Genomic DNA, 27579 nt, shown 5'->3' with positions numbered 1-27579 from the left:
CTATCTCACGTCGGTGATGATGTACTGGGCAGAATTCACGGAAGATTCACGGTTTACCGATGAACCTCCGCAGCTTCGCCCACTCATCATCATTCACTCCGTGGATATGCTGTGATTTTTTTAAGGGTCGTGTGCACTATACCTGGCGACAACTTTCTGTGGCAGCAAAGCCGAGGCTACGCAACCGAACCACGCACTTTTTTACTACGCTTCTGTATGTAGTCCGCGAACGCTAGCTTTTGCTAAATACGTAGCATAAGAGAAAACATAAAAAGAAAAGAAATAGGTATTACGTTCAAGATTGCTTGCATTGAAAGAAAGGGTGATTATCCCACAAAGGATTTGTGATTTTTTCTCTTTCGAGTTTTCAGGTTTTCTGGTGTCCATTTCACGTTTTCCGTTCCCACTAAACAACGATGGCGTCGCTCAGCTGAAACAGGTGCACATCGAACCTTGCAAGTGAGCATAAGCGCGTGTTCGTTAGGTGATCTGTGTTCATCGACCAGAAAGAAACGAAGACAGCGTTGCTTTATGAATTTTTTTGTTGATTTGCCCATACTATCACCGAGAAAAAAGTGTGCAAGTGATACCACCATCGCAAGTGGGTCTCTCATCGCGATAGCTTCCTTGACAGTGACGACGGCTACCTGCAAGTCTTCAGCAAGAAGAGCCGCTTGAAAGTCAAACTGCTATTGGAAACAGTACGTAAAATAAGTGGCCCATTTCATAAATTGCGTTGCATACATGATCGGTATTTCGATTGCCTACTATTGCTGATACAATCGAGCCGAAGATTGCGTCTAAAGGGCGAGACAGACGGTACGATTTTTCATGCGATTCGACGTCCGACACGGCGGAGGGGAAATCGGAATGGTGACCTTTCATAGCATCGTACAGCCACCATTCCCTCTCCCCCACCGCCGCGTCGGCCGCCGGATCGCATGGAAAATCGTACCGTCTGTCCCCCGCTTAACACCGTGCCCGTCGGCGTCTGCGGCGGGATGCTTTCTGGCGCTTTGCAATGAGAGCGATTTGCGGTTACAAAATCACCCGTGCACAGCTTTGCCTCGGCAACAAACGCGTTCATGTCTATTATGCGACTGACAGCGTGATTTTTAATGTGAAAAAAAAAAAGCATTCTTGACCACGCGAGTAAGGAACGCGTTTCACCCGTTTGTAATCGCAAGCGTGAGACGCCCACTCCTGACCGGTCGTGGCCAAGATATCTGCTGCCTTTCGATGCCTTCGCGTCTCCTGACAAAATACCTTGAGGGTCTCCAGAAAGTTATAGCGTCTCCAAATTTAGGAAAACGACGATGTCGACCCTGTGTGCACCGAAATTCGGAAAATGGCTTGTTACCTTTGCGTAAGATTTCCAATTGCGCAGTTACTGCTGGGCCGTAGCTTTTTATTTTTTTCTTTGAAAAGTAAAACCGACCGCTTTAATCAAGTTGATTCCTGCGTTCCTTTGCAATACAAAACATTCTATCGCTTTCCCCAAAAAAGAAATGTAAACAATACTAAATGGTGCTCGCTTTTCACGTAGACTTGAAGCGCTAGCACAGTTATAGTATTTGATTTGCAGAAGAGCTCAGCAATGATTCCAGGTATTTGTGCTGCATCCTTAAGTATATCAAGTCATGTGGTAGATTTCGAGTACATCTGTGAATAAGCTATCTGCATAACTTTCCAAACAACATCATGAGCCATGAATACTCGTATGAAAACGCACATGTTCTATGCGCTCGCGAAACCAAAACCGAAAGCGCCCGCGAACGGACTACTTGGCGTAGTAACACATGTGCAGAAGCTCCGCCCACGTAACTTCGGCTGTGCTGCCACAGAAAGTTGTCGCCAGGTATAGTAGAGTGCCATTTTTAACAGCGGAGTAGTTTATGCCGAGCGTAATCTATACGGTCTGGTAAAAAAAAAAAAAACATGATCATCACGAACCAGCACGCGCTCTCGTCGTTCTTGTCTTCATGTTCTGCTTCGGTCCCAGTACGCGGGTGCCTATTTGTCCGGCGTGGGATGCAATAACTCAGATGTGCGGCAGAACGAGTGCACAGAGAGAGAAAGACGGTGATAGGAAGAAAGAGAAATTCATGGCGACAAAAATTTCTTGCCGAGGCGAGATTCGAAACCGCGTACCCACGACCTGAAGGCGTGCTTCTCAACCACTCAGCTATCCAGGCACGCTAGCAGGACATAGCATAGACGTGTATAGTACATCATAGCAATGGTGTGTGAAAGAGAACTAAGGGAAAACGGAAAGGGAGGGAGTAGAGCTTAGCATACAGAGAAAGGGAAAGATAGCGAGAACAAAGGCAGAACGATGAAGTAGAGAAACAGAGAATCAGAGAAAGAGACAAAAGAAATAGGGAGCGAGAGAAAGAGAAAGAAAAAAGAGGAAGCGATAAATACAGAAAGAGAGAAAGGTAAGATAGAGAAAAAAGGAAAGAGAAATAGACACAAATCAAGACAAAGGGAGAAAGAATAGAAAAAAAAATCACATATGCAAGAACAGAGAGAAGAGAGAAAAGGAAATATATAGAGGAAGAACAAAACAGAAAATTTCCCAAAGTTAGCAAAACAGCAACAACCAAGGCTAGCTAGGTGCCCATCAGCTCCACTGTCTCCTTATCAATGTGCCTTCAGTGCAACCTACGCAAATGTTTAAATCACCAGTTTTATTGATAGAATGAATGGAGCGGCCCTTCAAAACAGTCTATTCCTTGTATAGAAGGACTGACAACTGGGCAAGTTGGTACAAATTCATACTACTGAAACAGCGCCACAAGGGAAGACGAATGCACGTGAAAAAGAAGACAGGAAACACAAGCGCCGACTCTCAACTGAGCATTTATTCACAACCGCAGAACGTAAATATATATGTGAACTCAAAAACAATCACGCCATATCCACGAAGTGAATGATGACTGAGGAGCTGGCTCGAAGATAATCGGGTTTTGCCTGCGTTATTATCATCATCAAGGCTCTCGGAGAACAAGAGGAAGAAGACTCTTACGCGCGAGCTGCGCCTATAGTGGTCGCCTCTGGAACTGAGGTTACGCTTACGGCGCGGGACTTAGACCCAGTTTAAGAACCTGGCGAGCCAGCTAAAGCGAAAAAACAAAAATATATCTACTCATTCAGGTATAACCCTTTGCGACACGGCGTCCTTGTTTCGGGACACGAACTTCAGAGGTGCGTCCCACGCCGCGTGTTTCTTCAAATGTCCTGAAACTCAGTCATAATCATATCGTGCTCTCTCATAATCAAATCGTGCTTTTGGGACGTTAAACCCCAGATATGATTATTATTATTATATGCGTAACAGAACGGTTACATTGAAATACGAAAACCAGCGTACGTTGCAATAACTCCCTCTCAAATAGCATCGTCCCGATGCTTAGACAGAACATGGAAGGGGAATAATATGGATACGGAAAAATGACCAATGATACAGAAAAGAAAAAGTAGGGTGGTCAGGTTCGCTGACCCGTATAAAGCGGTTTAAGGCGCTCGACATGCACGACTTCGGGTCGTGTGCGGCGCCGCTGAGACTTCGTAATGCCGTCCGGGGCGACGTCGTAGTCTAGAGCACCAAGACGTCGAAGCAGGTTGTATGGACCGAAGTATCGCCTAAAAAGCTTTTCACCGAGTCCACATCGGCGTATCGGCGTCCACAATCAAAGACGGTCGCCGGGCTGATATTCAACTTTGCATCGTCGAAGGTTGCAATTACGGTTGTCGGTCTTTTGGAGGCTCTTCATGCCCAGACGGGCGAGCTGTCTCTAGATTCGGCGCGCTGAAGGTACCCAGTGGCGTCGATGTTTTCTTCGTCGTTGACGTTGTGTAGCATGGCGTCCAGTGCTGTTGCCGGGTTCCTTCTGTGAACCAACCACTATGGCGTCATCTGCGTCGTTTCTTGCACGGCCGTGTTGTATGCGAAGGCACATATGAAAGGGTGGCATCCCACGTCTAGTGTTCGACGCACAAGCCAGCATGTAAGCAATGGTCTTATTTAGGCGCTCAGTGAGGCCATTAGTCAGTGGCTTACCACCCACACACCAATGAGGGTGGTCCGGTGGTGGCTTATTTGTCTGTATCTCAAGATCGCCCGAGTTGGGTAAGCAGTAAAGTCTGTCGATGATGAAAACATCTGGGGCTCCATGACGAAGGACGATTTCTCAACGAACGACTTGGATACCTCGGTGGCACAGCCTTGAGGCAGCGCCCTTGTTTCGGCGTAGCGTGTGAGGTAGTTGGTTGACACAACGATGCATTTGTTTCGGCACGTTGACGTTGAGGACGGCCACAGTATATCCACACAGATTTGCTGAAACGATCGGCGAGGTGGTTCGGTCGGCTGAAGAAACATTGCTGCTCTTTCGGCGATGTCTTGCGTCTTTGACAGTCTGGAGATGTCCTTAAGAAGCGACCGACGTCGGCGTCAAGGCATGTCCAGCAGTACTTTTCCTGTAATCTTGGGGGGTTCAAGAAACACTGGGGTGTCCAGCCGTAGGGTCGTCGTGTAGGGCCTGGAGGGACTTATGGTCGTGCTGCTGAAGTCACCACGAGAAGGTAATTGCCTCGATGTGCGAGAAGTTGTTTATGAGAAGGGCTTGTGGCAACAAAAACGACACCAGTCCTCGCTTTAATGCCCTCGGAACAACGGTGGTCCTGCCCTCGATGTATTCGACATTGCCCCTATGTTCCGGGTCGGTCCACTGTCGTTCAACGGAGTCATCGGCACTGATGGCTCCCAAAAAGCAGTAATCATCCTGATCATCGTGCGGCGACAGGTCGAGGGGGGCGCGACACAAGCAGTCGGCGTCAGAGTGCTCTTGTCGGGACTTTTAAACGACGGCAACGTCAAATTCTTGAAGTCTCAGACTCTATCGTGCGACAAGACCGGTAGGATCCTTCTAGGTAGCTAACCAACACAAGGTGAGGTGGTCACTCACAACTTTGAAGTGAAGGCACTCCTTTTCTGTTGTGGAATAGTTGACTTCTGCCTTGGATAGCTAGCGGATAGCATAACTGATAACCGTTTCCAGTGCGTCGGCTCTCTGCACAAGGACGGCGCCAAGTGATACGCCGCTAGCGTCGGTGCGAATTTCTATATTGGCGTATTCCTCGAAATGCGCAAGAATCGGAAGCGTCTGCAGGCGTGCTTTCAGTTCTTGAAATGCTTCGACTTGCGCTGTTTTCCACCTGAATTCTGCGTCGGTCTTCGTGAGTTACCTTAGTGGCTCGGTATTCCATGAAAATTCTTCAACGAAGCGTCTGTATTTGGTGCACGAGCTGAGAAATCCGCGTACGCCCTTCTTGTCGGTGGGTGGCGGGCAGACAGCGGTGGAAGCTATTTTCCAGCGTCTGTGCGCACTCCGGACTTGCTCATAACGTGACACAAAAACAAGAGCTCCACGTACGCGAAGCGGCTCTTCTCAGGTTTCAAGGTGAGGCTCGGACTCTTGATTGCTCGAAGTATGGTGTATAGGCGCCGGAGGTGTCCGTCGACGTATCAGGCAAACACAATGACTTTGTGGGATGCGGAGTCGGTGAAGGACGGATCCCAACATAAAACGAAACGATGTTTATTAACGTAGTAGCAGCAGCAGGGTAAGCATGCCGATGCTGCGCTTCGGAAGGTTAGAGAAACAAACGTGAAACCAAGCTTGGTAGCTTGGGTTATATAGCCAGCAGTGGTGACGTAAGCCTCCGGTGAAACTGCATGGCGCTGTCTTTTATCGGAAGCGTGTTGCAGCCGGTAGCTGTGTCACGCCGGGCTAATCAGTGACGAGACGGAGGCTGCGTACGTCTGTGCGCAGTGCTCGCCACAACTTCATTCAAATACACGAGGCAAGTTCGCCACTTCAACCCTGCCGTTACTCTATCCATAACATAGTGGACATTCGCATATACCGAGCAAAGACCAGAGGGCATGACCTTGAACTCGAAGAGACCGTCTGGTGTTATAAAGGCAGTCTTCTCTTTGTGTATCTCCTCGACTTCGAACAATAGCCGGTCTTGAGGTCTATCATTGAAAAGTACCTCTTGTTGTGGAGTCGATCGAGAATGTCGTCTATCCGTCGGAAAGGGTACACGTCCTACTTCGTGATTTTGTTCAGGCGGCGATAATAGGTGCAGAAGCGTAGGGTTAGATCTGTAGCGGCAGCAGCATCGGCGTCGCAAAGAAGAGGACGGAGACGCTCGCTCTTCCACGAGGCAGGTGCCGCTGCCACGGGCCTGCGCGCGCTGGCGTTCGAAAGAAATAGAGATTAAAATGCTTATGATCAAGGCGGTCGTGTCGGGCTCGCTCTCTCTGGCAAGGCCGAGACTTGGCCGGTCTGTGAGGTCACCCATCTCCACAGATCCTTCTTCTTCACTAATACCACGGATGACGCCCACGGACTCTTCGATGGCTGAATGATGTCCTCGCGTAGCATATCGTCGACTTGTTTCTTTATGGTCTCGCGTTCTCCCTTCGAAACTCTCGCTTCGAACTCAGTGGTTCCGGCGGCAGCATGGAAAACACTTGTTTCAAAATCTTATGCTGTGTCTTGTAGATTGCTGCATGCACCAGATTCTATTGTGTTAAGGACGGCCCATCTCTTTCGAGCTCTCAGCAGCTCGGCAACTTGCCTTCTTGGCCGGCCAGCGGATGCTTCGTCAATGCCTCGTGCGCTGAAACTGCTTGCTGGGATACAGCAAATGAATTTCCTGATGACTAAAACATACGCTGGACTGTAGATGCGTGGTTGAACTGCGCGTGGCACGGCACGAAAGCAATACCTGTGGGCCCACCGGAGGCTATCCTGTACTACTCTTCATTTGGTCCGGAGGCAGCATGAAATCACTCGCTTCAAAATCTTATGCTCTGTCTTGCAGGTGAGCTTGAAGTATAATTTTAAGACCTATAGAAGTGACAATCGTTTTTTACTGCTGCTGCCGGACTCCCCTGCAGTCATCATGAATGTGTCTGTTTCACTAACGAATTCGTTGAAGGTGTTGTTGCTCTTGTTCGGTGATGTGGAAACGAACCCTAGAGCCGACACTCAAAACATGTTGCTCGAATAACTCTCGGGACAGGCAGAAATTAGCCAAGAGATATCAGGTCTTTTCTCTAGGTTAGCATACTTTGAAGAGCGACTAAATAAAATAGAGCAGTATATTGCACCAAGTTGCACCGCGCGTGTCTGAACTAAGACGGACGAACTCACCTACGAGGGATTGTCAATCAAATGCATCGCAGAAACGATGATTAGAAAACAGGTCCCGCGGAAATAACTTGCTCATATACGGCTTAGGTGAAAGCTGTCGCGAAACATCAGGGGAGTTCGTAACTGAACTGATTACGTCGAAACTAAAAGTTAACTGCAGCGATATAGAGCGTCGCCATAGGGTGGGAGCGCACAAGAGCGATACCCCAAGACTTGTTATTTTTAATTTTGCCGATTTCGGAAGTAAGGTCGCGATATTAAGTAATCAAGTATACTTAAATGCAGAAAGGTATTTATAAATGAAGATTTCTTAGTCCGAGTGAGGCGTATACGCAGGTAACTATGGCAGAATTAGGTTGAAATGAGAAAAAAAAAACGCCAGGCCTGCTCGGAACACGCAGCACAGTCACAGCGAAAGGCGGAAGAGCGGCATTTCTAGAGCCCGTTATAAACTCTTTTGTGGCTACTAATACCAGTAAATTAGGAACGTGCCCACGACGCCGCAAATCATAATTTTTGGGAAGTTGGGAAGCACCCACCACGACATTATTTGCTATTCTGCGGAGAAGCAAGGTACCATCTGTAAGACATTATGTGCATTTTGTTGTTGCGACGGTTGATGACGATGAACAAATATGCCTGAGCCCTTTGTATTTGGTTGGAAGCTTTAAACGACCAACTAGTTACGTAATTCATATTGTGTGACGCCCGGTCCTTATTTAGCTGTCCCATCACGCTTTACAACATACGTTAACCGGAGAAACGGAGAGCAAGAGAGAGGGGATTAACTTTAAAGAGACCATGAGGAAATGGATCATGGGAGCCTTATGGGTTTCCTTGGCAACCAATAGAAGTGCACATGCGAGGAACCGACTATGCTATAAATCATAATTTTTGTGAAGTAGGGAAGCAGCCACTATACCATTTTTCGTCGTTCTGCGGAGAACCGTGGTACTCGCTAAACAGCTGCAATTCATTATGTGGACTTTGTTGATGCTGTGGCTGATGACGATGAAGAATTATCGCAGAGGCCTTTGTATAGGATTGGAAGCATTCAACAACCCACTCGTTGCGCAATTCACATTGCGTGAAGCCCGGTTACAGAATTCGCGTTTGTGTGACGCCTGGTTGTTATTTTACTCTTCTACCACACTACATTACATATGTTAATGTGTTCCTTCACGACATGAAGCCTGTATAGGGTTTTTTTTTTCCAACGCAGTTTTAAGCACCGGTATGGCTCAGAGGTGGAACACTGGGCTCCCACGCAGAGGCCCCCGTTCGAACCACGTTCCATCCTGGAATTTTGTTTCTTCTTTCCTTTTTTTCTTATTTTGTGCGATAACGGTTACGGACACCGACAGTGGCGGCGGCGACAACGGAGGCGGACAACTACGGCGCCAAAAACGGCCGTTGAAATGATCTCATAACAGCTTTCGCTGTAAAATGCAGAAAAGACGAGGCTCCACTACGATCATCTGCTGGTGGACAACTTTCGGTACTTTTGGGATGATATGAAGAAAGGTATCGTCAGAAAAAGCCGTCGGTTGTCCAGAACTGGCAATAATTGTCGGTCTCAAGCGCAATAATTGACGCTTTTGAATCTAAGTGCGCGTAGCCCCATTATTAAGAATCAGAACTCCAACTGGCTTACTGAATGTCAGGATCCATCGGTTACCTGTGTAACTGATACTTGGCACAGTGAGTCCATTCTCGATCATGAACTCTTGCCTCCTGGTTACGCGGTTCTAAGGAAAGACAGGCCTTGTGGCCGTGGTGGCGGAGTGGCACTCTTTAATAAAAGTGGTATCGAATTCTCTTTACTCGAAAAACTTCCGAACGTTGAATCAATGTGATGCAAATTAAAACTTGATGGTGTCGCAATTGTTAACGGACCATGTATCACCTCCCTAACTCTGCCCCTGACATTTTATCGGCCATCAGTGATTATATTGTAGGTCAAATGCTGAACAGTTCTAAACTGATACTAACCGTTGATTTTAATGCACCCGTTATAGATTGCAAATTGTTAACATCAACTGGTCTTCATATGACAATTGCTGATTCGCTAACAGACATATCTGTAGCCTTTGATCTGTCACAGCTGGTTGATGATGCAACACGGAAGATTCAGTCTTAGATGTTGTTTTTGTCAGTGCTCAGTTGGTAAAGAATGGGTATCAGTGCGATGCTGTTGATGGACTTTCTGACCACAAGGGCGCTATAGTTCCCTTAAATGTTGCTTGTGTACCACTAAGATCTATGTTTAAAACTGCCCTTAATTTCGAGCGTGCTGACGACATTTCTATTATTGCTTAGCTGGCACTATGTTTTGATGATTTCATGTCTTGTAATGATCGCTGTAGTGTCGAGATATTGGCTAACCATTTGTATAGTATAGCTAGCAAGTGCATTGGGCAGTTCCTCAGAAAATTATGAAACGTCATGCTACACACCCATGGTATACAAGGCCTATCCTTCAACTCAAACGAGTTAAGCGCCTGCGGAAACGACGGAATGTAAACAACACGGAAGGGGAACAGCTAATCGCATAAATCGGAGCTTAAAGCAAAGATGACTAAAGCTAGAAATGAAAGAATGTATAAACAGGGGGTGGATGCTCGAGCCGACGTTTCGACAAGTGGACTTGTCTTCTTCAAGGCTGGAACTCATTTCCTTAGCTCTCGTGTGTATACCAACGAGACCTAAGGAAATAGACACAAGAGCTAAGGGAATCAGTTCCAGCCTTGAAGAAGACAAGTCCACTTGTCGAAACGTGGGCTCGAGCACCCACCCCATTTTTACGGCATTTTTCATCGCAAGCTTTTATCTCCTACTTCCAGCCGATTTTTTAAAGCTAGAAAGTTTTATTTCAAAACCACAATAACCTGTTTTATGAAAAACAATCCGTTTAAGTTTTGGCAAACCATCAATCCCGCTACTTCTTGCCCGTCATCTTTTGTAATAAATGAGGTGTCCTGTATAGACTCCTCGACAATATCGGAAGCATTTATTGGCTACTTCAAGCTTGTATTTGGAGATTACAGTGGTACTACCCTTGACATTGACGACAACCCGGGACTATCTCCGATTCCAGGACTTGAAATTAGTTATACTGGCATTTATAACGTTCTTTTGAGCATCGGCACTACTAAAAGTGCCGTACCGGATGGAATACCAAATATGTTCTTGAAGCATTACACGGAGTGGAACGCTCGTTATTTAGTGATGATTTCTCGCAAATCATTAGACACATGTACAGTGCCGAAAATTTGGAAAATTGCCACGCAATTCCTGTGTTTAAATCGGATAATAAAGAACAAATTTCCAACTACAGGCCTATTTCCTTAACGTGTACTTGTTGCAAGCTCTTGGAGCGCATAATTTATAAGCATATTCTTCGGTACCTCTCTGAAACGCAGAATCGGCATGGTTTCCGCCCTGGCCTTTCCACTACTACCCAACTCGTTGAATTCACCCACGACATCGTTCCGGCCCTGAATTATTGAGGTCAAGTGGATGTCATATACAGGGTGTTTCAAGAAATGTGTCCAACCTTGTCAAAAAATCTGGAAAATGCGATACTTGCCCGGGGCTTTCAGAATTGCTTTTTCTGTAGCGGCAGGAACCTTAAGGTAGTTAGGGACATCATTTCGGACAGTAATTAAGTAAATTGCATTGATAACTTTTTAATTACTGGAGTTGGGCGATTGTGTCAAACGGGAGAATTGAAGTTCTTCATGCCAGAAACGCAACCCAATTTTGAGATTTCCAAAAAGTGCCTTCTAGTCATAATTACGAAGTAATTAAATTCAACCAAATTCAATGGCGAAACCTAAACAGAAACATGGAAGAACACAACTGCCATATTCTTCTGAGACGTCCAAAATGAGTGAATGACTTTTTCTGTAGCGCTAGGCATGTTAAGATGGTTAGAGACATGACTTGAGACAGTATTTAAGAAAGTTAAATTAATTAACTTTTTTATTTGTGGAGTTAGGTGACTGTGTCAAATTGGGGAATTGAAGTTCCTCGTGCCAGAAACCCATCCCAACATTGAGATTTCGAAAAAGCGGCCTCTAGTAATAATTACGAAGTAATGAAATTCAACCGAATTCAATGGCTTTCGCTGTTGAAAGCCGTTGCATATGGTTGAATTTCATTACGCCACAACAATTACTCGAGGACGCTCTTTCGAAATCTCAAAGCTCGGATGGGTTCCTCGCATAAGAACTTCAATTCTCCCATTTGACACAATCACCCAACTCCACTAATTAAAAAGTTAATAATGTAATTTTCTTAATTTCTGTCCTAAATGATGTCCTTAATTACCTTAAGATTCCTGCCGCTACAGAAAAAGCAATTCTAGAAGCCCCGCGCAAATATCGCATTTTCCTAATTTTTTGAGAAGGTTGGACACATTTCTTGAAACACCCTATATAGATTACAAAAAAAGCATTTGACATGGTGTTTCACAGAAAACTTGTTTTTAGGCTAAGCAAAATTATTAGTGACGAGAAAATACTAGGTTGGTTGGATAGCTGACTGGTTACGTTTAAGGACACAATTTGTCACTTTCAATCACGCACGGTCACCGTCGGCCGCGGTTACTTCCCGTGTACCGCAGGGCTCGGTTCTTGGGCCCTGCTATTCAATATTTGCATTAATGATGTGGCACATGTCATTAGGGACACACCGGTGAAACTGCAGTTGTACGCCGACGACTGCGTGCTTTATACCTGTGTAACAAACATTTGTGATCAAGAGGGTCTCCACGATGTATTTTCATCTTTTTGTACATGGAGCACCGCGTGGCAAATGAGTATTAATTACCAAAAGACTGTACAAATGACTATTACTAACAAAAAAGCAGCCGCTACTTTTCCGCTACAGTTACAGTGGCCACTACCTTAACTCTATGGATACCTTCAAATATCTTAGAATTACCTTCACCGAAAATCTAAAGTGGCATCTTCACATTGAAACCATTTGTGCTAGGGCACTTAGGAAAGTGGCATACCTGAAACGAACCCTCAAGCACTCTACCAGGGACGGAAAATAACTGCTTACAAATCCCTCATCAGGCCGTTACTAGAGTACGCTTCAGTGGTATGGTCGCCCTACACTGCAGTTGACATAAATAAGCTTGAGGCCATACAAAAGACAGTAGTAGGTACACTTTAACACGAAAGTGTTTTGTGCCGGGGTCCACCACGGCTCCACCGACGCATTTCCGTCGCGGATATGACGTTGTAAAATATAAAGACTAATATATGGCACAGAAAAAACTAGAAGAAAAAGGTTCCGTCACCGGGAGTGGAAATTACAACCCATCGATCGCCAGCGCGCAGCGCAAAATGATTCCGCCACAGACGGCACGTTCTTCTTCATACTAACGGTGTGCTATTTATATACACCATTTGTCGGTGGCCGTACATAGAGATCGGGGGTACATCCGCGTGTTTTCGTTATCACTAGCGAGATGTCGCGAAGGGCTCGAAGGGCGCGCTTTAAAGGTCGTCGCCCCACGTGTTGAGATGAGTGTGCGCCTCTACAGGGCGTGGTCGCTCGTGCGCCCGCGATTATCTTGTACGTCTGGCGCTCTCACCGCAAGTTCGCGCTGAAGCTACGGAGAGCACGAAGGTCACTTCGCTCACTGCAGCGGCCGCTTTTGCGAAAGATGCGTGCTGTTCAGAAACAAATAAGTTACAACTGTGAGAGTTCGCTCTCATCCTGTGCATACTTGTGCGTTCGTTTCGTGCGTCCTCTGTATTTGACCAGTGCGCTTTAACTGTCGAGCTGTGACAGTTGTTAGTTCGCACCCATCCTGTGTATATTCGTTCCGTGCGTCCTTTCTGTTTGAGCAGCGCGTTGCAAGTTTCGAGCTGCTTGCCATTCTTCGCGTGGCATTACAACTTGTTTCTATAGCATTCATTATTTCGCCTTCGGGCCAAAACACTGCACAACAAATGCTCAACTACGCCTGTGAAAACACGTTGTACTTTCATCCTATACCGATTCCTATAACAGCGAGATCAGCCATGTTTTTTCGCAGATATGACCGCGATTTTTGTCCTTCTGCTCACGTATGCGCTTTGTCGTTAGAACCTGTGGCTCATCGACGCACGCTTGAGCGTATCGCACTGCTTCATCAGATTCTACAGGGCAACAGTCGCATCCAAGCGCCGATATCTTTCAGTCATTCCACTAGGCGTGCCACGCGCCGATCCCACCCACTTAATATTATTCCTTTTCAGCCATTTGTAAATTCCTTTAAGTACTCTTTTTTTTTAAGCGTTGTCAATATTTGGAACAGCTTAGATGGCTCCTTGCGGGAAAGGCCAAACGAACAGTTCGTGGAAGAATTGCCGAACCACATTTCGTGATGCTTTGATCATGCACTGTAACTCGTGTCCCCTCTTCTGCTTTGTATGATTCAGTGATTTGTATGCTTGTAGTTTGAGTTACTAACTCATGTACCCAATCCTGCTATGTCTCGTGTATCGAGACAGCAGTACTTGTAAATAAAATAAAATAAATTAATATGGGCTCTGATGAAGCGGTCTGGCACTTTCCTCTGTTTTGATGCAACGTTTTGCAACTGGGGTCTGCAGAGCTCTTGACGATGACGAAGAGCAGTCCTTCTATTGCCTGAGCAGGCTCTTGAGCTACTCTTGCTTATGATTCGGAACTCTCGGACTGACGTCGAAAGGTGGTTGAGGAGCTTTCTTCGTCGGATAGGTTATAGAGAATCGCTGAGAGGCGAAAGCATTGGTGGCTGTCATAATTTCTTCGGTGTAGGTGACCGTCCTGGCTTTGTTCACGTGCTTGCACTTGTTCATTAAATTCGTCAGCATCATTGTTGCTTTCCCTCCACGCGGCTCAGCTGCACCTCTCGCGACGCAAATCTCGTAGTTGATGAAAAGGTGATGGTCGCCGTCAACGACGCCTCCCATGTCTCCTGATTTCTGAGGAATGACGGAAACGATGACGCTAGAGCGAGGGGGAATGGTGACCGTCTTCCAGCACATTGAAGACACGCTTTTTTGGCAGCATGTGGGGCGGTAGTGCTCTTTCTGTGTGTAAGGTTATCGAGTCGGATCTCAGGTGGATGACTGTACCATGTAGGCTTAAGAAGTTCATACCGAGGATCACATCTGTCGAGCAACGCTGTCGGACAAATAATGTGACGGAATATATCCCGTTGTTAATGGTGACTCTCGCTTTGCATATTCCCACCAGCGTTACTAGGTGACTTCCAGCTGTCCAGATTTCGGGGCCTTCCCCAGTGGTCTTGAGTTTCTTCAAGTTTGTTGTGCACGGTCCACTGATGACAGAGTAATCTTCTCCGCTGTCGACCAGAGCGACGACGTTGTGACCGTCGATAAGCACGTCGAGGTGGGTGGTTCGTTGTCTTGCGTTATGGGTAGGTCCTGGCGTCGGATCACGGCTGCGTCGACTTGCTCCGATGCTACTGCATTGTGCCGTGTGGTCTTGTTCGGGTGAAGTGCTCTCATGAAGGCTCTGTCTTCCAGGGGCGAGCTGATGTCATGATTCCGGTATCGTCGTCGTCGGCGACGGAGGATCTTCGGCATTTCGTCGTACAGCAGCCGCACCTCCATCGGTTACTGCATTTAGTTTTCCGGAGAAGGGCTCGCGGATCGGCCCGGAGTAGGGCCGGTGTGCTGCCGGCACTGCGGCGAGATGTAGTGGCCTGGCGACGGTGATGGAGAATGTTGTCGGAATGTCCAGTGCGCTCCTGCTAGATAGTCGGCGATATCGTGTAGTCGTTAATCCCGTTGTGGACAGGGCGCGTTGACGGGGAAACCGTGTAGCCCCTTCTGTCGGTACTGTTAGCGGTGGTAGGTGCGGCCGGCTTCCCCGCAATTGTTGCAAAGCGGGCCGGTGGTCAGGGGTATGCCAAATGTTGGTCGTCCTCAGAGCGTAGCGCTGGCCGACAGGCCATTGTCGGTGGCGGCGTTTGACGGCGGAACTGTGGCACGTGGCGTCTAGACGTGGGCGCAGAGGGGGGGGGGGGAGGCGTTACGGCGGGCAGCAGAATCACAGCTCGTAGCTTGCGGCTGGAGATGTGGCGGTTCAGGGGTGCCCAGCGACTGCTGGATTTCTTCTTGAACAAGCTTTGTGATCCAGGCAACATGAGGCTGCGGTGACGGGAACACTCGACGCTGCTCTTCGCACACTACGGCTCTTATTGTCTGGCGCAGGTCGTCTGAACAGAGTGGTTGAATGTCTGCGTAGGCTGGCGCTGAGCAGCGGTTGAATTTCTGTGGGGCTTCCGCATAAGTCCTGCGAAGAGCTCCTGCTTGACTCCTCGTATGAGAAGGCGAACTTCCCTTCGGGCATGGCAGGGTCTTCGTGGCGGAGCACTCGGGTCATTTCCTCCGCGAAGATGGTTACGTTTTCATTCGGGTGTTGCACCCGTGTTAACAGCAAGGCCGCAGCCTTTTCTTTTCGAAAGACACTCGCGAACGTCTGCAAGAAAGCGTTGCGAAAGTTGCCTCAAATTCTAAGTCTGGACTCCCGATTCTCGAGCCAGATCCTTGCTGGTTCTTTCACGTAAAAGTACACGTGGCGGAACTGTTGTTCGGAGCTCCAGTTTTTAAATTTTGAGACCCTTTCGAAGTACTAAAGCCAGGTTTCGGGGTGTTCACAAGGTGAACCACGGAAGGTCGGCGGCTCGCTGCGCGGCGGCATCATGATAACTGCAGGGGACACTGCGGCCGTCAACGTGCCTGTTGTCTTCGTCGCCGAGGCTTTTGGCTTGTCCGGTAGGAGTTCGTAATGTGGGTGTAGTCCTCTTAGTGTGCGGCTGTCTCGATGATCGCCCATAGTTTCGCTGTCTCGGATGTTTTGGCTGGGTTCATGGCTTCACGGGGGCGTCCGGAACCTGAACGTAGCAGCACCTACACCAGATGTCACGTGGTCGTGACGTTGACGAATGCTGCAGTCGGCGTGTTCAGGAGTAATCTTTTTATTTCGGCGAACTTCTGTCCGGAAAATGAAATAACAGCGTGCAAGGGATTCACACGGTAAATTGATAGCGGCGTGAATAGCCATCGGTCATCGAGTAATCTGATCAGCGGTTAGGTGCGTCGGTACTTTTATATGAGGCATGGAACATTCGAGTCTTACGCTGGTGGCCGCGCTAGTTCCAGAATAAACTCAACTGTTCGCGTTTGCGTGCTCAAACCCACCAGACCATTTCAAAACAAATTGGAATGTTCCCAGGCATTCGGGCGTGGTTTCCGAAAGGCAGTGCTTATATGTGTAACGTGCTGATTTCGCAGAAACATAAAAAGGAGCGCGCGTGGGAATACGTTGACTTCATATCGTTGTGTCTAACAAGATAATAATAATCTCTGGGGTTTAACGTCCCAAAACCACGATATGATTATGAGGGACGCCGTAGTGGAGGCCGCCGGAAATTTCGACCACCTGTGGTTCTTTAACGTGAACCTATATCTAAGTACAGGGGCCTCAAACATTTTCACCTCCATCGAAAATTCAGCCGTCGCGGCCGGGATTCGATCCCGCGACCTTCGGGTCAGCAGTCGAGCTCCATAACCACTACACCACCGTAGCGGGGCGTGTCTAACAAGAAGCCGGTGTCTCGATGGATCCTATGGTTCCAAATAATGCAGATTACTATTCCACTTACCAACAATAGTAACATTGAAGCGATTTTATAATGTGTGCTTTATAAATCTAGAAAGTGTTATTAGCTCTATGTCTATATTATACACGTCGGCCTCCCTATTCATCAGCTGCACTGCCGTAATGACAAAAAACGTGCTTTCTTTTTGCAGTGTATGTATAGGTGAGGATATTTTCATTCGTGATCCTGTTTTCTCTTAAATTGAGAAATACCGTCGAGATGACATGACATAATAAAAAAATGTCTGGGGTTTAACGTCCCCAAACCACGATATGATTATGCGGGACGCCATATTGGAGGACTCCGGAAATTCCGACCACCTGGGAGTTCTTTAACATGCACCTAAATGTAAGTACACGGGATTCAAACATTCTCGCCTCCATCGAAAATGCAACCGCGGCGGCCAGGATTCGATCCCGCGGCCTTCGCGTCAGCAGTCGAGCGCCATGACCACTTGACCACAGATGACATGACAGGTGCGTTGATAATGCGTAATACTAAACACGTACCTTTTTGTACTTTTTCGTTTTGTTCGTTAGTAGGAATATCGCTGCGTTCTCGTAAGGGCCCATAAAGATTCTTCATGTGATACAAAGACCAGTCATCTGGAAGAAGTATCAAGCAGATAAATTACAACTCGTATGTATTTAATTAAAAATGTGAGTGGCGCAAGTTCTTATTGCCTGAAAATTTCAGGTTTACCGTTGCGCAATGTCAAATTTAAGAGAACCAAACATTCTTTTTTTTTCCTGAACCCAACTACGCTTCTCAATAGTCAAACTTGGCCAATAATTTTCCAAAGTTCTGTTGAGCCATTACATGCCCTAGGCATGCCAATCTACTACATGCGCACTGCAGACGGCGAGCTTTGCTCTTATCTAGGGCTGCAGAAATAGCGTCTTTCCCTTTCCTCACACTATTCTCCTTCGGAAGAAGCGCGTGTCACTGCTCGTGCTTCTGCGTCTGCCCTAGTACGATACCGAAGACAAGGGAATCCTTAATTCCTGAAGCGAGAAGCGGAAGAATGACGGTGCGATGAGTGGAAGACGTATATGCGTGCGCAATACGAAAATGGACTTGCACAGAAGTTTCACATGGTCCACATTGATGTCAGATATATGCACTGCACATTGTGGCCCATGCCTCACATGAATGCAGAAAGGCTATCGTCCTTTTCCGTTACAAGAATTTTTATTTTTAGAATCCAGAAAATCCGTCAACTATCACCGTTTCGTAGTGGCTGAAGCGTCGCATTTCATTGTGGTGCCTTGCATGGTGCACTGCAGTGATGGAAAAAGAAACGAATAATCACCAAGTCGCTTCGGAGCCAGCCAATATGGCGAGGATATTCGCGATATTTTTGGTTTAGCATTTCAGCAGGAAGATTTCCGCGTGGTTTTGTTGCACTCTAAAACGGCAGCGCCTGCAAACACGAACACAAGAAAGAAGTCAGGACACCACAAACGCCCTTTGTGGTGCCCTGACTTTTTTCTTGTGTCCGTGTTTGCACGCCCTGTTTTTTTAGAATGAATAATTACCAACTAGCTCAGCCCTCTGTTATTCTGACTTTGTTACATTTTTTCGAGAGCGGCCTTGAAATTCAGTGCCTCAAATTCTTGGAATAGACGTTTGCGTGTGTATTGCTCGTTCTAGATTTATTTTAAGTATCTGTCCTGCAAGCGAAACTTATATATGTGAATAAATTTCCCTTTCTCCCCGGTATTGCCATTGTGAATATATCTACAGTGAGCGTTCTGCGCTAGATAACCGCCATACAACTTTTTCTTGCGATACATTCTAATTTAAGTAAATAACAAGAAAAAAACCTACCGGATGTATCGTTCGCAGAAGTGACAGAGCTAGTCGGGTGAATGATATCCAAAAAGTGAGGTACAGGTCCACCATCTTTTTGTTCGTGAACATCGTCATATGAAATACTAATGTTGCCATTGATTACTCCTTTCTATGAAGCAGGGAGAGTTCGGTCATTTAGTAGGTATGTCACTCAATAGCATATGAGCATTGTACATGGTCCATTCTCTCATGACCTTTCGTGATAACATACATGTCACCAAACTAATTATTTTGAACTATATTGCTCTGATTTCTAATTAATCATACGAGTTTTGGGAGACAATTGATAAATTGATTTGTTGTGCATTCTGGCGGATATTATTAATGCGGCAGCGTTAAAGAGCTCGTATTGCAGAAATTCCGGTATCGGCGTCGGCGTCGTTGATTGTGAGCGAAAAATCATCATCTGGTATAAAATAAATTGTAAAAAAACTTAGGTTCGAGTGAGAACCGAACCCAGGCCTTCTGCGTGGCAAGTAGGTGTTCTACCACAGAGCCACTCCATTGCTCGGACCTGCACTGAAATTAACTTTAATCCTTCACAAACCCACGCACCCTGTGTACAGGTGCCACATTACGAGATGCAATATCGCGGTAAAACGGGGTACAAGAGTATATTGCCATCGGGTGTCACACCATGTGAACTGCATAACGCGTTAGTTGTTTAAATCCCGCCACCCATTACAGAAGGCACAAACATTGCTGGGCTTATTCCCTTACGAACACATAGTGGGTGCATCGCAACTTCAAAAAAGTATCACGGACGTAATTCCTGCTTTTTTAAAGCATGCCACCCATTAAAAAGGGCATACACATTAGTGCGCGCATTCTCTTACAAACACGTAGTGGGTACACTGTTGTCATAAAAGTGCTGTTGAAGAGGTCGGAAACCTTCACCTTTACTATAGGTATGTCGAGTGTGTGTGTCTGTGTGCGTGTGTGTGAGACCGAGTGAATGAACACAATGACAAGCGACACAGAGCACGATGAGGATGAGGCCGGATATCGCTATCGCGTTCAGCTCTTAAAGGCGACGCTTAAGCGTCCCTCAATTTTTTGTGAAAGTTGCGCGAAATGTCGCTGATTTACCATAGGAAGAGAAAACATATGACAACAGTGGCGTAGCCAGCCATCTTTTTTTGGCGGAAGGATTATTGAAGGGGAGAAGAAAGATCAAGGTCATCACATGTAAGCAACAGTTGCAAGGCCGGCTTGTTGGTGTGACATATTTGGGTAACAATGCTAGCGTAAGGAAACAGGAAGCAAAAAGACTACAAAGAGACGCACACTGCGCTACAATTCCAACAAATATCTTATCTGCGCTTGTCCTCGTCGTTTGTATGTGTACCGTGTAAAATTTTTGCGCTGAGCCGTTTAATAAAATATCTTATTAACGGGTCCCACGTCCTTCTTGTTTGCACACCGCTGCAACTAACACGTGGAGGAGCACAAACAGTGGTTCGTCGGCAATTTTTGAGCCGCTAATCATGCATGGAAAACCTACCAGGGAAGAAACGATAAAAGTTATTCCTTTCACTTTTCAGCTCATGCCCAGGTATTGCAACTCCTTTTTTGAGAGCGCATTTGACGGAATGCCGCTCGACGGCTCTTTTCCTTGAGAAAGGCTCGCAAGATGTGGTTTATTTTATACGCAATAAGGCGGATAGGGGCCTGAAGACGTTTTGTGTGGATGTAAAATACCTTTGTTATTCCTTGCCGCAGTCAGATTTGCTTGCTTGCGTCGGGACGTTTATCGGTGCATTCGGAGCTGTACGGTGTACGCTACAGCGAGAACCACTGTGGAAGGCTTGTTAGAGCTACTAACTGTTTACCTGGATTCTACCTTTGTCCAAAAAATTGCTAACCCGTATCTGCAAAAGCAGGGAGTTTGCATTGGGTCTTGCTTGACCCATGGTCTTATCAACCGCTCGAAGACGCGGCCACGCGGTTCAAAGCTGTAAGCAAATGCGTTACCAATTGCCTTTGAAGTATGTGAAAGAGATTTCCTTTTGTGTCATACCTGCCGATAAAAGAAAGAAAGGTTTGCCATGTGTTCCCATGATTCATTTATGCGAATAGCTAAGGAAGCGGTGGACGCAGTATTTTTTGAGCATGCGTTGATTTCTCTGAAAAAGGTGAAAGCGAAGCAATTGTGCAAAATAATAAACCTTCGTAGCGTGTTGAAATGAACAAGGAGCGAAATATGGGCTAGTTGGTTAACATATCTGAAGAGTTTAGCGCAGAATTATGAAGACGGGACACGAGAGAACAAGTACACAGGCGCTAACTTTCAACAAATGATTTAATTGAATCCGCATCACATATACATATATATATATATATATATATATATATATATATATATATATATATATATATATATACCCTTAAGAACCAAACATCACGCATGCGCAGGTACAGTACTGTCGAGGAACACCAGTTCTTTGTTAGTCAGCGATAGTGACGGGGTGCTAACACAATCTTTGCCAAGCCTATGAATAGTGGCCGATTCGATGATTAAACGAGGAGTTTCGTCAAGGTGCCTACGGACAATGACACACTCACCAAAAAGCGGAACGCAACCGCACGCGCTGCTGTGTGTGGCTAACCAGCCATCGCCGCCTTTCCTGACATTGTTGCAGTGCTCCCTGAGCCTGTCATTAAGACAACGCCCCGTTTGTCCTACATAATGATTACCACACTATAAGGGGATCTGGTAAACAAGAAGAACCGACATTTGGGCGAGTTGGATTGCGTTAAACATGATGAGTGGTTTTCAGCGCAAACGACGAATACACAGAGAAGAAGGAACACGAACACCAGCGCTGTCTCACAACTAACTTTATTAGCAACGAAATCACACATTTTATAGCAGAACCTATCCCACGTGGGCACACGTCGATGATGCCATATCAGCGATACAGTACATATTCAAAGGTGTAACTAAACATATTGTATCACGAAGCAAAACAGTTCAAGAAAGCAATCTCTCTGTCATGCAAGGCGATAGATGGCACACTTACACAACTAGGGCCTTTTTTGAAGATATAAAACGCCTCCATAATCTCCCTGGAGGCCTGGTCCGCATGCGCGAAGATACATACGGTGTGTTGAAACATCGGTGTGCATGCGTGTTCTGAGGAATGCTTAGCCAAATGAGAATACGGATTGCCCACCAGTGAGCGCTGATGTTCCATTAGTCTAATATTCAGGCAACGGCCCGTTTGGCCTATATATACGTGACCACATGAGAATGGGATTTGGTAAACAACGCCCACTCTGCATGGGACTACCGGAGATATGTGTTTCACCTTGCACGTTTTTTTATTAGAACCTGTTCTTTTTTCAAGCAATTTCCGATCTACGATTCCACAAATGTTCATTTTGTTCGGGGCTGATAGGAGAACGTTAACGTTGAAACGTCCTGCAACGTTTTTTAGACCATGTGACAGTCTGTGTGCATAAGGTATTACGACACATTTAGCTTTGTTCGTTGGCGCCGAATTTATTTCTGTGGTGCGAGTTACTTTCATTCTTTTTATGAGCTTCTGCACACTCATACTGAGAACATTATCTGAAAATCCCGACGCTCTGAGACGCTCAATCTGTGTTAAAAAACTGTCCGAGATTAAATGACTACATGTTTTAAACAATGCCGCGAACAAGCAGGAAAAAGCTATACCATTTTTTACAACTTTCGAGTGTGCAGAATTAAAACTTAGTATGGGTTTGTCGGATCTTGGGCTGTATTTCCAGCACACATGTTTTTCGCCTAGTCTAAGGCTGACATCTAGAAATTGCAACTGTTTATTCTGCGGCACTTCATAGGTGAAATTCAGACCACGCCCACACTCATGAAAAAGATCAAGCACCTTTTTTACCGTCTCTGGGAAGCTGGACTCTTCAACAAAAATTAAAAAATCATCCACATAACGCAACACCTTGATTACATTGTCACCCAGTTTACGTTTTACATTCATGTCCACCCTTCCTAGAAAAATATTGCTCAGAATTGGCGCGACCTTTGATCCTATGCATACCCCCGATCTTTGTATGAAAAACTTCCCTTTCCATTCTACACTCGTTGACGTTAAGTAGAAGGACAGAATTTCCAGAAAAGTGCCTACCGAAACACCACACCCACTAGCAAAGGCTATTTCATTATTATCTTCAGTGATACACATTTCTACACTTTGCATTAGGGCATCATGCGGTAAATTATAATATGTCTTCCACGTCTACACTAAACATATTGCATTGACCAGGGTTAGACGAGACAAGCAAAGAAACGAGAGCATTTGAATTGCGAACAAGAAAGGGATCCACAATTACCAAAGACTTAAGGTGTCTTTGCAAATACGACGACACACAGTATTGCCAGCTGTCCTTTTCCGTAAACAACACCTTCCTTGCAGGGCACGTAATGTGCCCTGTGGTTCTTACTGCAGCCAAGCCTTCCTTGAGCAACTGGGTTGCTCCTTTTGCAAAGTTTAGCCAACTTATTTGAGGCCGTGAACACGACGCCAACGTTTGCTCGAGCACCCACCTTTTTATGTTTTGGGATATCCTGTGTACATACGGTATAGCGGCAAACTTTTTTCGGCCATCAAAATTAGCTGCTATTCCGGCCTGACGATTGGAAGGTGGTTTTTTGAGCAAGCATTCTGCAACCAATACAACAAGGTGATAGGGATAACCTGCTTGCGCCAGGCGAGTTCTCTGGCAGGGAAGGCTTGTCTCCAAATGATGAGAACAGGATTTTTTTAGGGCGTTATCGAGGCAGTGCCGGATAATGAACCTTTTTACCAGTTTTGAGTGGGAGGAGTGGAAAGGTAACAACGGCTTGCTCCCCTTCTGCGCTAAACTCTTCAGATATGTCGTACCAACAAGACCAGAAGTCAGTCCTTGCTAGTTGGTTAAGGACGCACACCAGGAATGTGATGACACGAGCGCTGACTCTCGACTAAGTTTTATTAGAAGGTAGGGCACGAATAAATTCATACAGAAGCCAACCGGCTATCGACATAGCAACTGCGCGTGTACAGCAGTCATCTGGGTGATAACCAAATTACTCAGGGCATGCGGAACACCTAAGTGCGTCAAAACACATACATACAAAACAAGACCAACTCACAAACAAACGTGTGGCGCAACCCAATCCGGCGCGAGTCAAGACAAGTTGCAATTAAGAAATTGCACCTCCTTTTCGCTAAGGGCAACCGACGGATGCCTAATACAGATTTCACCTTCTCTGTCGATGAACAAGATCTCGATTACCTCCCTCGTTTTCTGATGCTTATGGCGGAACATACAAACTGTTTCCGCCGCCATTGGTCCGCAACCACATTCTCGGCAGTGCAGCGCAGGCAGGTGCAAGCTGCCTGCAGCCGTTAACGATGACAAATGCTATCTCAATCTAATATTTACACATCGTCCGGTTTGGCCAATATAAACACGCCCGCACCTATCTGGCTCTTGTAACGCTCACATAATTTTCTAAATTTCCTTGTTTCTATTCTCTGGCATGTTTTACATGCATGCGCGAAGATTGCTGATTAACCACTGCTTGTGCTCCTCCACGTGTTACTTGCAGCGGTGTGCAAAAAAACTGCATAAAAACGAGGCGGTGCCCGATAACAAAACATATGTTGGAACCGTAATTCAAATAAGCAACATACACGGGTCTCATTATATATATATATATATATGCGGAAAACCTACATCGGGTATATATGGGCATTTCAACCTAGGAGTGTTAGTCAGCGCCAGTTGAAGCCATGGCGGCGAGTGTGGTACACTCGCCGCCATGGTTGTCGCCGTAGCTCAGTGGTAGAGCATCGGAGCGTTATCCGAAGGTCGCAGGTTCGGTCCCTGCCGGCGGCAAGTTTTCTTTTCATGCACTATACTTTCTTGACATTTATATCCTTATTACGACAAATAATATCCCCTATACTTTCCTTGGCATTGCTGTATGTTAGTTCTCACTAATATATATACCATCACAAAACTCCTAGGTAGCGCATTGAGTGGCTAAGGTGTGTTTCCGGACGACTTCAGCTGCTATTCATACGAGCTGTCGGGTTGAACTTCATAGTTCAGGTTACTACATCATCAAAGTACGATTTACAATACTATTTCAAGCACGTTGAACCAGCCCTGCAAGATACAGCGCAACAATTATCGGAGAACTTCTACATTGATGACCTTGTCACAGAGGTATCCTCACCACGCCAAGCTTTACAAATATACCACGCCAAAAATAGTATTCAGAACAGCGCTGGAATGAAGCTCCAGAAATGATCGACTAATGATGACAAGTTACAGCAAATCGTTATGCAAGGTTCAGAGACACCTTCGGAAGCGGCCCCGACAAATGTCCTTTGTCTCTTGTGGGACACGAAGGACGACCGACTTCAACTTACCATTGAGCCCATGTTAATGTTTCTTCAAAAGAAGGAAGATACCAAGGGACTTGTGCTTCAGACAACCGCAAGAATTTGTGATCCTTTGGGGTGACTATGTCCCTTTCTTCTCAGGATAAAATTCCGGTTCCAACGTCTCTGGCAGCACGGAACTACGTGGGAAGAAGCCATGCCTGCACCATTACAGGAAGAATGGAAGAGTTGGTGTGCAGGACGTCAAGGACTTCAAGAGTTTTCACTTCCGAGGTGTGAGTTGAAGCTGTGTGTAAACCAGTCCACAGGTTATCAGCTTCACATATTTGCAGATGCCAACACAAGTGCTTACGGGGTAGTGGCATACCTCAAGTTTGTAGATGAAGACGGAAATGCTCATATACCGTTATCAATGTCTAAATGCAGAGTTGCTCCAATGAAACGAATATCTTTGCGACGCTTGGAACTGGTAGCCGCTGTGTCGCCTGCTGGAGTGCTCCAGTTCTTACGTGATGCTCTCGCTTCCAGAAACTGGGCAATTGAGGAGTACTATTGGACAGATTCAACAGCCACACTCGGCTGTATCAGAAGCTCCGCCGTCAAATGGAAGCAATTTGTTTCAGAGTAAACGAAATACAAAAAACAACTGATCCAGAACAGTGGAATCAGTGCCCTTGTATTCAAAACCCGGTTGATCTGTTGACTCGTGGGCTTCCTCTAAAAGAGGCTTTAAATAACCGATTTTGGTGGAAGGGCCCTGAGTGGCTGTCCAAATCATCACATTGTTGGCCAACGATGGACAACCCTACCCCCGCTATGGTGTTAGATGCACTGCTCAATTGTGAGTTGAAGGCGGTTGCTCCGAACCTGATCATTGTGTCAAGGCAAGCTTTATTTAGCCCAGAGAAATACAGCTTCTGGATCAAAATGGTGAGGGTCGCTGCATGGATCAGACGCTTTCTGAACAACTGTCGCTTAGCAAGCCACCGCCAAGGTGGAGTATTATCTATTCAAGAAGTTCAAGAAGCGGAATACTTTTGGTTTAGACAAGCCCAAGTAGATACATATGGAAGAGAGATAGCTCAACTCACAGCGGGACACAATTTGGAGAAGAGTTCATCGATAGGCGAGCTACACCCATTCATCGACGACAAGAGTATTCTGAGGATACGAACACGCCTCGACAACGCTGATCTCACGTGCTCCGAGATGACACCGGTGCTACTCCCGAACGATCATCCTGTGACTCACCTCATCGTTATGCGGGCTTGAAAAACAGTGCTTCATGGTGGTGTTGATACAACGCTAGCCGATATTCGCGCGAGGTTTTGGGTGGTGTGAGCCAGACAAGCCGTGAAGCGTGCTATAGGGAAGTGTTTGACGTGTTCGCGATTTCGAGCGAAGGCGACAAGTGTGCCAGTGGCCCCTCTTCCGCGTGATCGAGTGCGTCACTCTAGGCCTTTCGAAATAACGGGAGTGGATTTTGCAGGACTCATGTTCGTGAAGGACTATGATGGTGCCAAGGAAGTGTATATCGTGCTTTTTTCTTGTGCAGTAGTGAGAGCAATTCATGTAGAGCATGTACTAGATCTTACTGCAAATTCTTTCCTTATGGCGTTTAAGAGCTTTTGCGCTAGACGAGGAACACCGCGAATTGTTTACTCCGAAAAATGCCACCACATTTAAGAAGGCTGCAAGAGAGTTACAGTATATGCACCATTTGCTAAGAAAAAAGTTGCCAACTATTGTGTGAACAATAAGGTGACTTGGAAGTTCTCAGCAGAAGAGGCTCCTTGGTGGTCTGGCTTTTGCGAGATACTTATTAGAATCGTAAAAGACTGTCTTCGGATATCAGTTGGTAGACGCATGTTAAATCTACAGGAACTGATAACGTTGCTAGTAGAAACGGAAGCAGTGGTAAATTCCAGGCCTATAACTTTCACTTACTCGAGCCCAACCGATCCCAACGTTCTAACGCCATGTCATTTTTTGTTGGGATGTCGGTTGCTGTGTACGCCTAGAAGTTTAGAAGAGCCCAGGGCAGAGACAACATTTCTCAATTTGTGGGTCCACAGACAGCGTGTACTGCAACACTTATGGAAGCGGTCGCTGCGCGAATATTTACTTCTACTTCGCAGTGCGCATTCGAGAAAGGTACATAGTAACCACGGGAATGAACAGGGTGAGGTAGTGATTGTTCGCGAGGACAACGTTCCCAGAATGTTTTGAAAAACTGCTATAATCAGTGAATGTATCAAGGGCAAAGATGGAGTGGTCCGCGCATGTAAAATTTGGTTACCACGGGGATCCAAAGTTGTACGACCAGTTCAATAATTGTATCCCCTCGAACTCTTTACGTCAGGCCCCAGAGTGTGTTGAATATTGTTGAATATCTATTGGAAGAAAGAAGAAAAGGGAGTTTGGG

General features: G+C 46.2%; 1 protein-coding gene across 1 annotated transcript in view; it reads right to left on the bottom strand.

Annotated features, from left to right (window-relative positions):
• LOC125759494 (uncharacterized) overlaps window positions 1-27579 on the bottom strand; it is a 64293-nt gene that overhangs the window by 19198 nt on the left and 17516 nt on the right. Inside the window, exons 4-5 of the mRNA XM_049418347.1 lie at window positions 18736-18868; window positions 17415-17510 (exon numbers count right to left, since the gene is read on the bottom strand). Of these exons, the coding sequence (XP_049274304.1) occupies window positions 17415-17510; window positions 18736-18868 (229 nt within the window). The remainder of the gene's footprint in view (window positions 1-17414; window positions 17511-18735; window positions 18869-27579) is intronic.

This window comes from Rhipicephalus sanguineus, chromosome 8, assembly GCF_013339695.2.
Source record: "Rhipicephalus sanguineus isolate Rsan-2018 chromosome 8, BIME_Rsan_1.4, whole genome shotgun sequence".
In the NCBI taxonomy this organism is placed as follows: Eukaryota; Metazoa; Arthropoda; class Arachnida; order Ixodida; family Ixodidae; genus Rhipicephalus; species Rhipicephalus sanguineus.
This window is presented reverse-complemented; position numbering and strand designations above follow the sequence as displayed.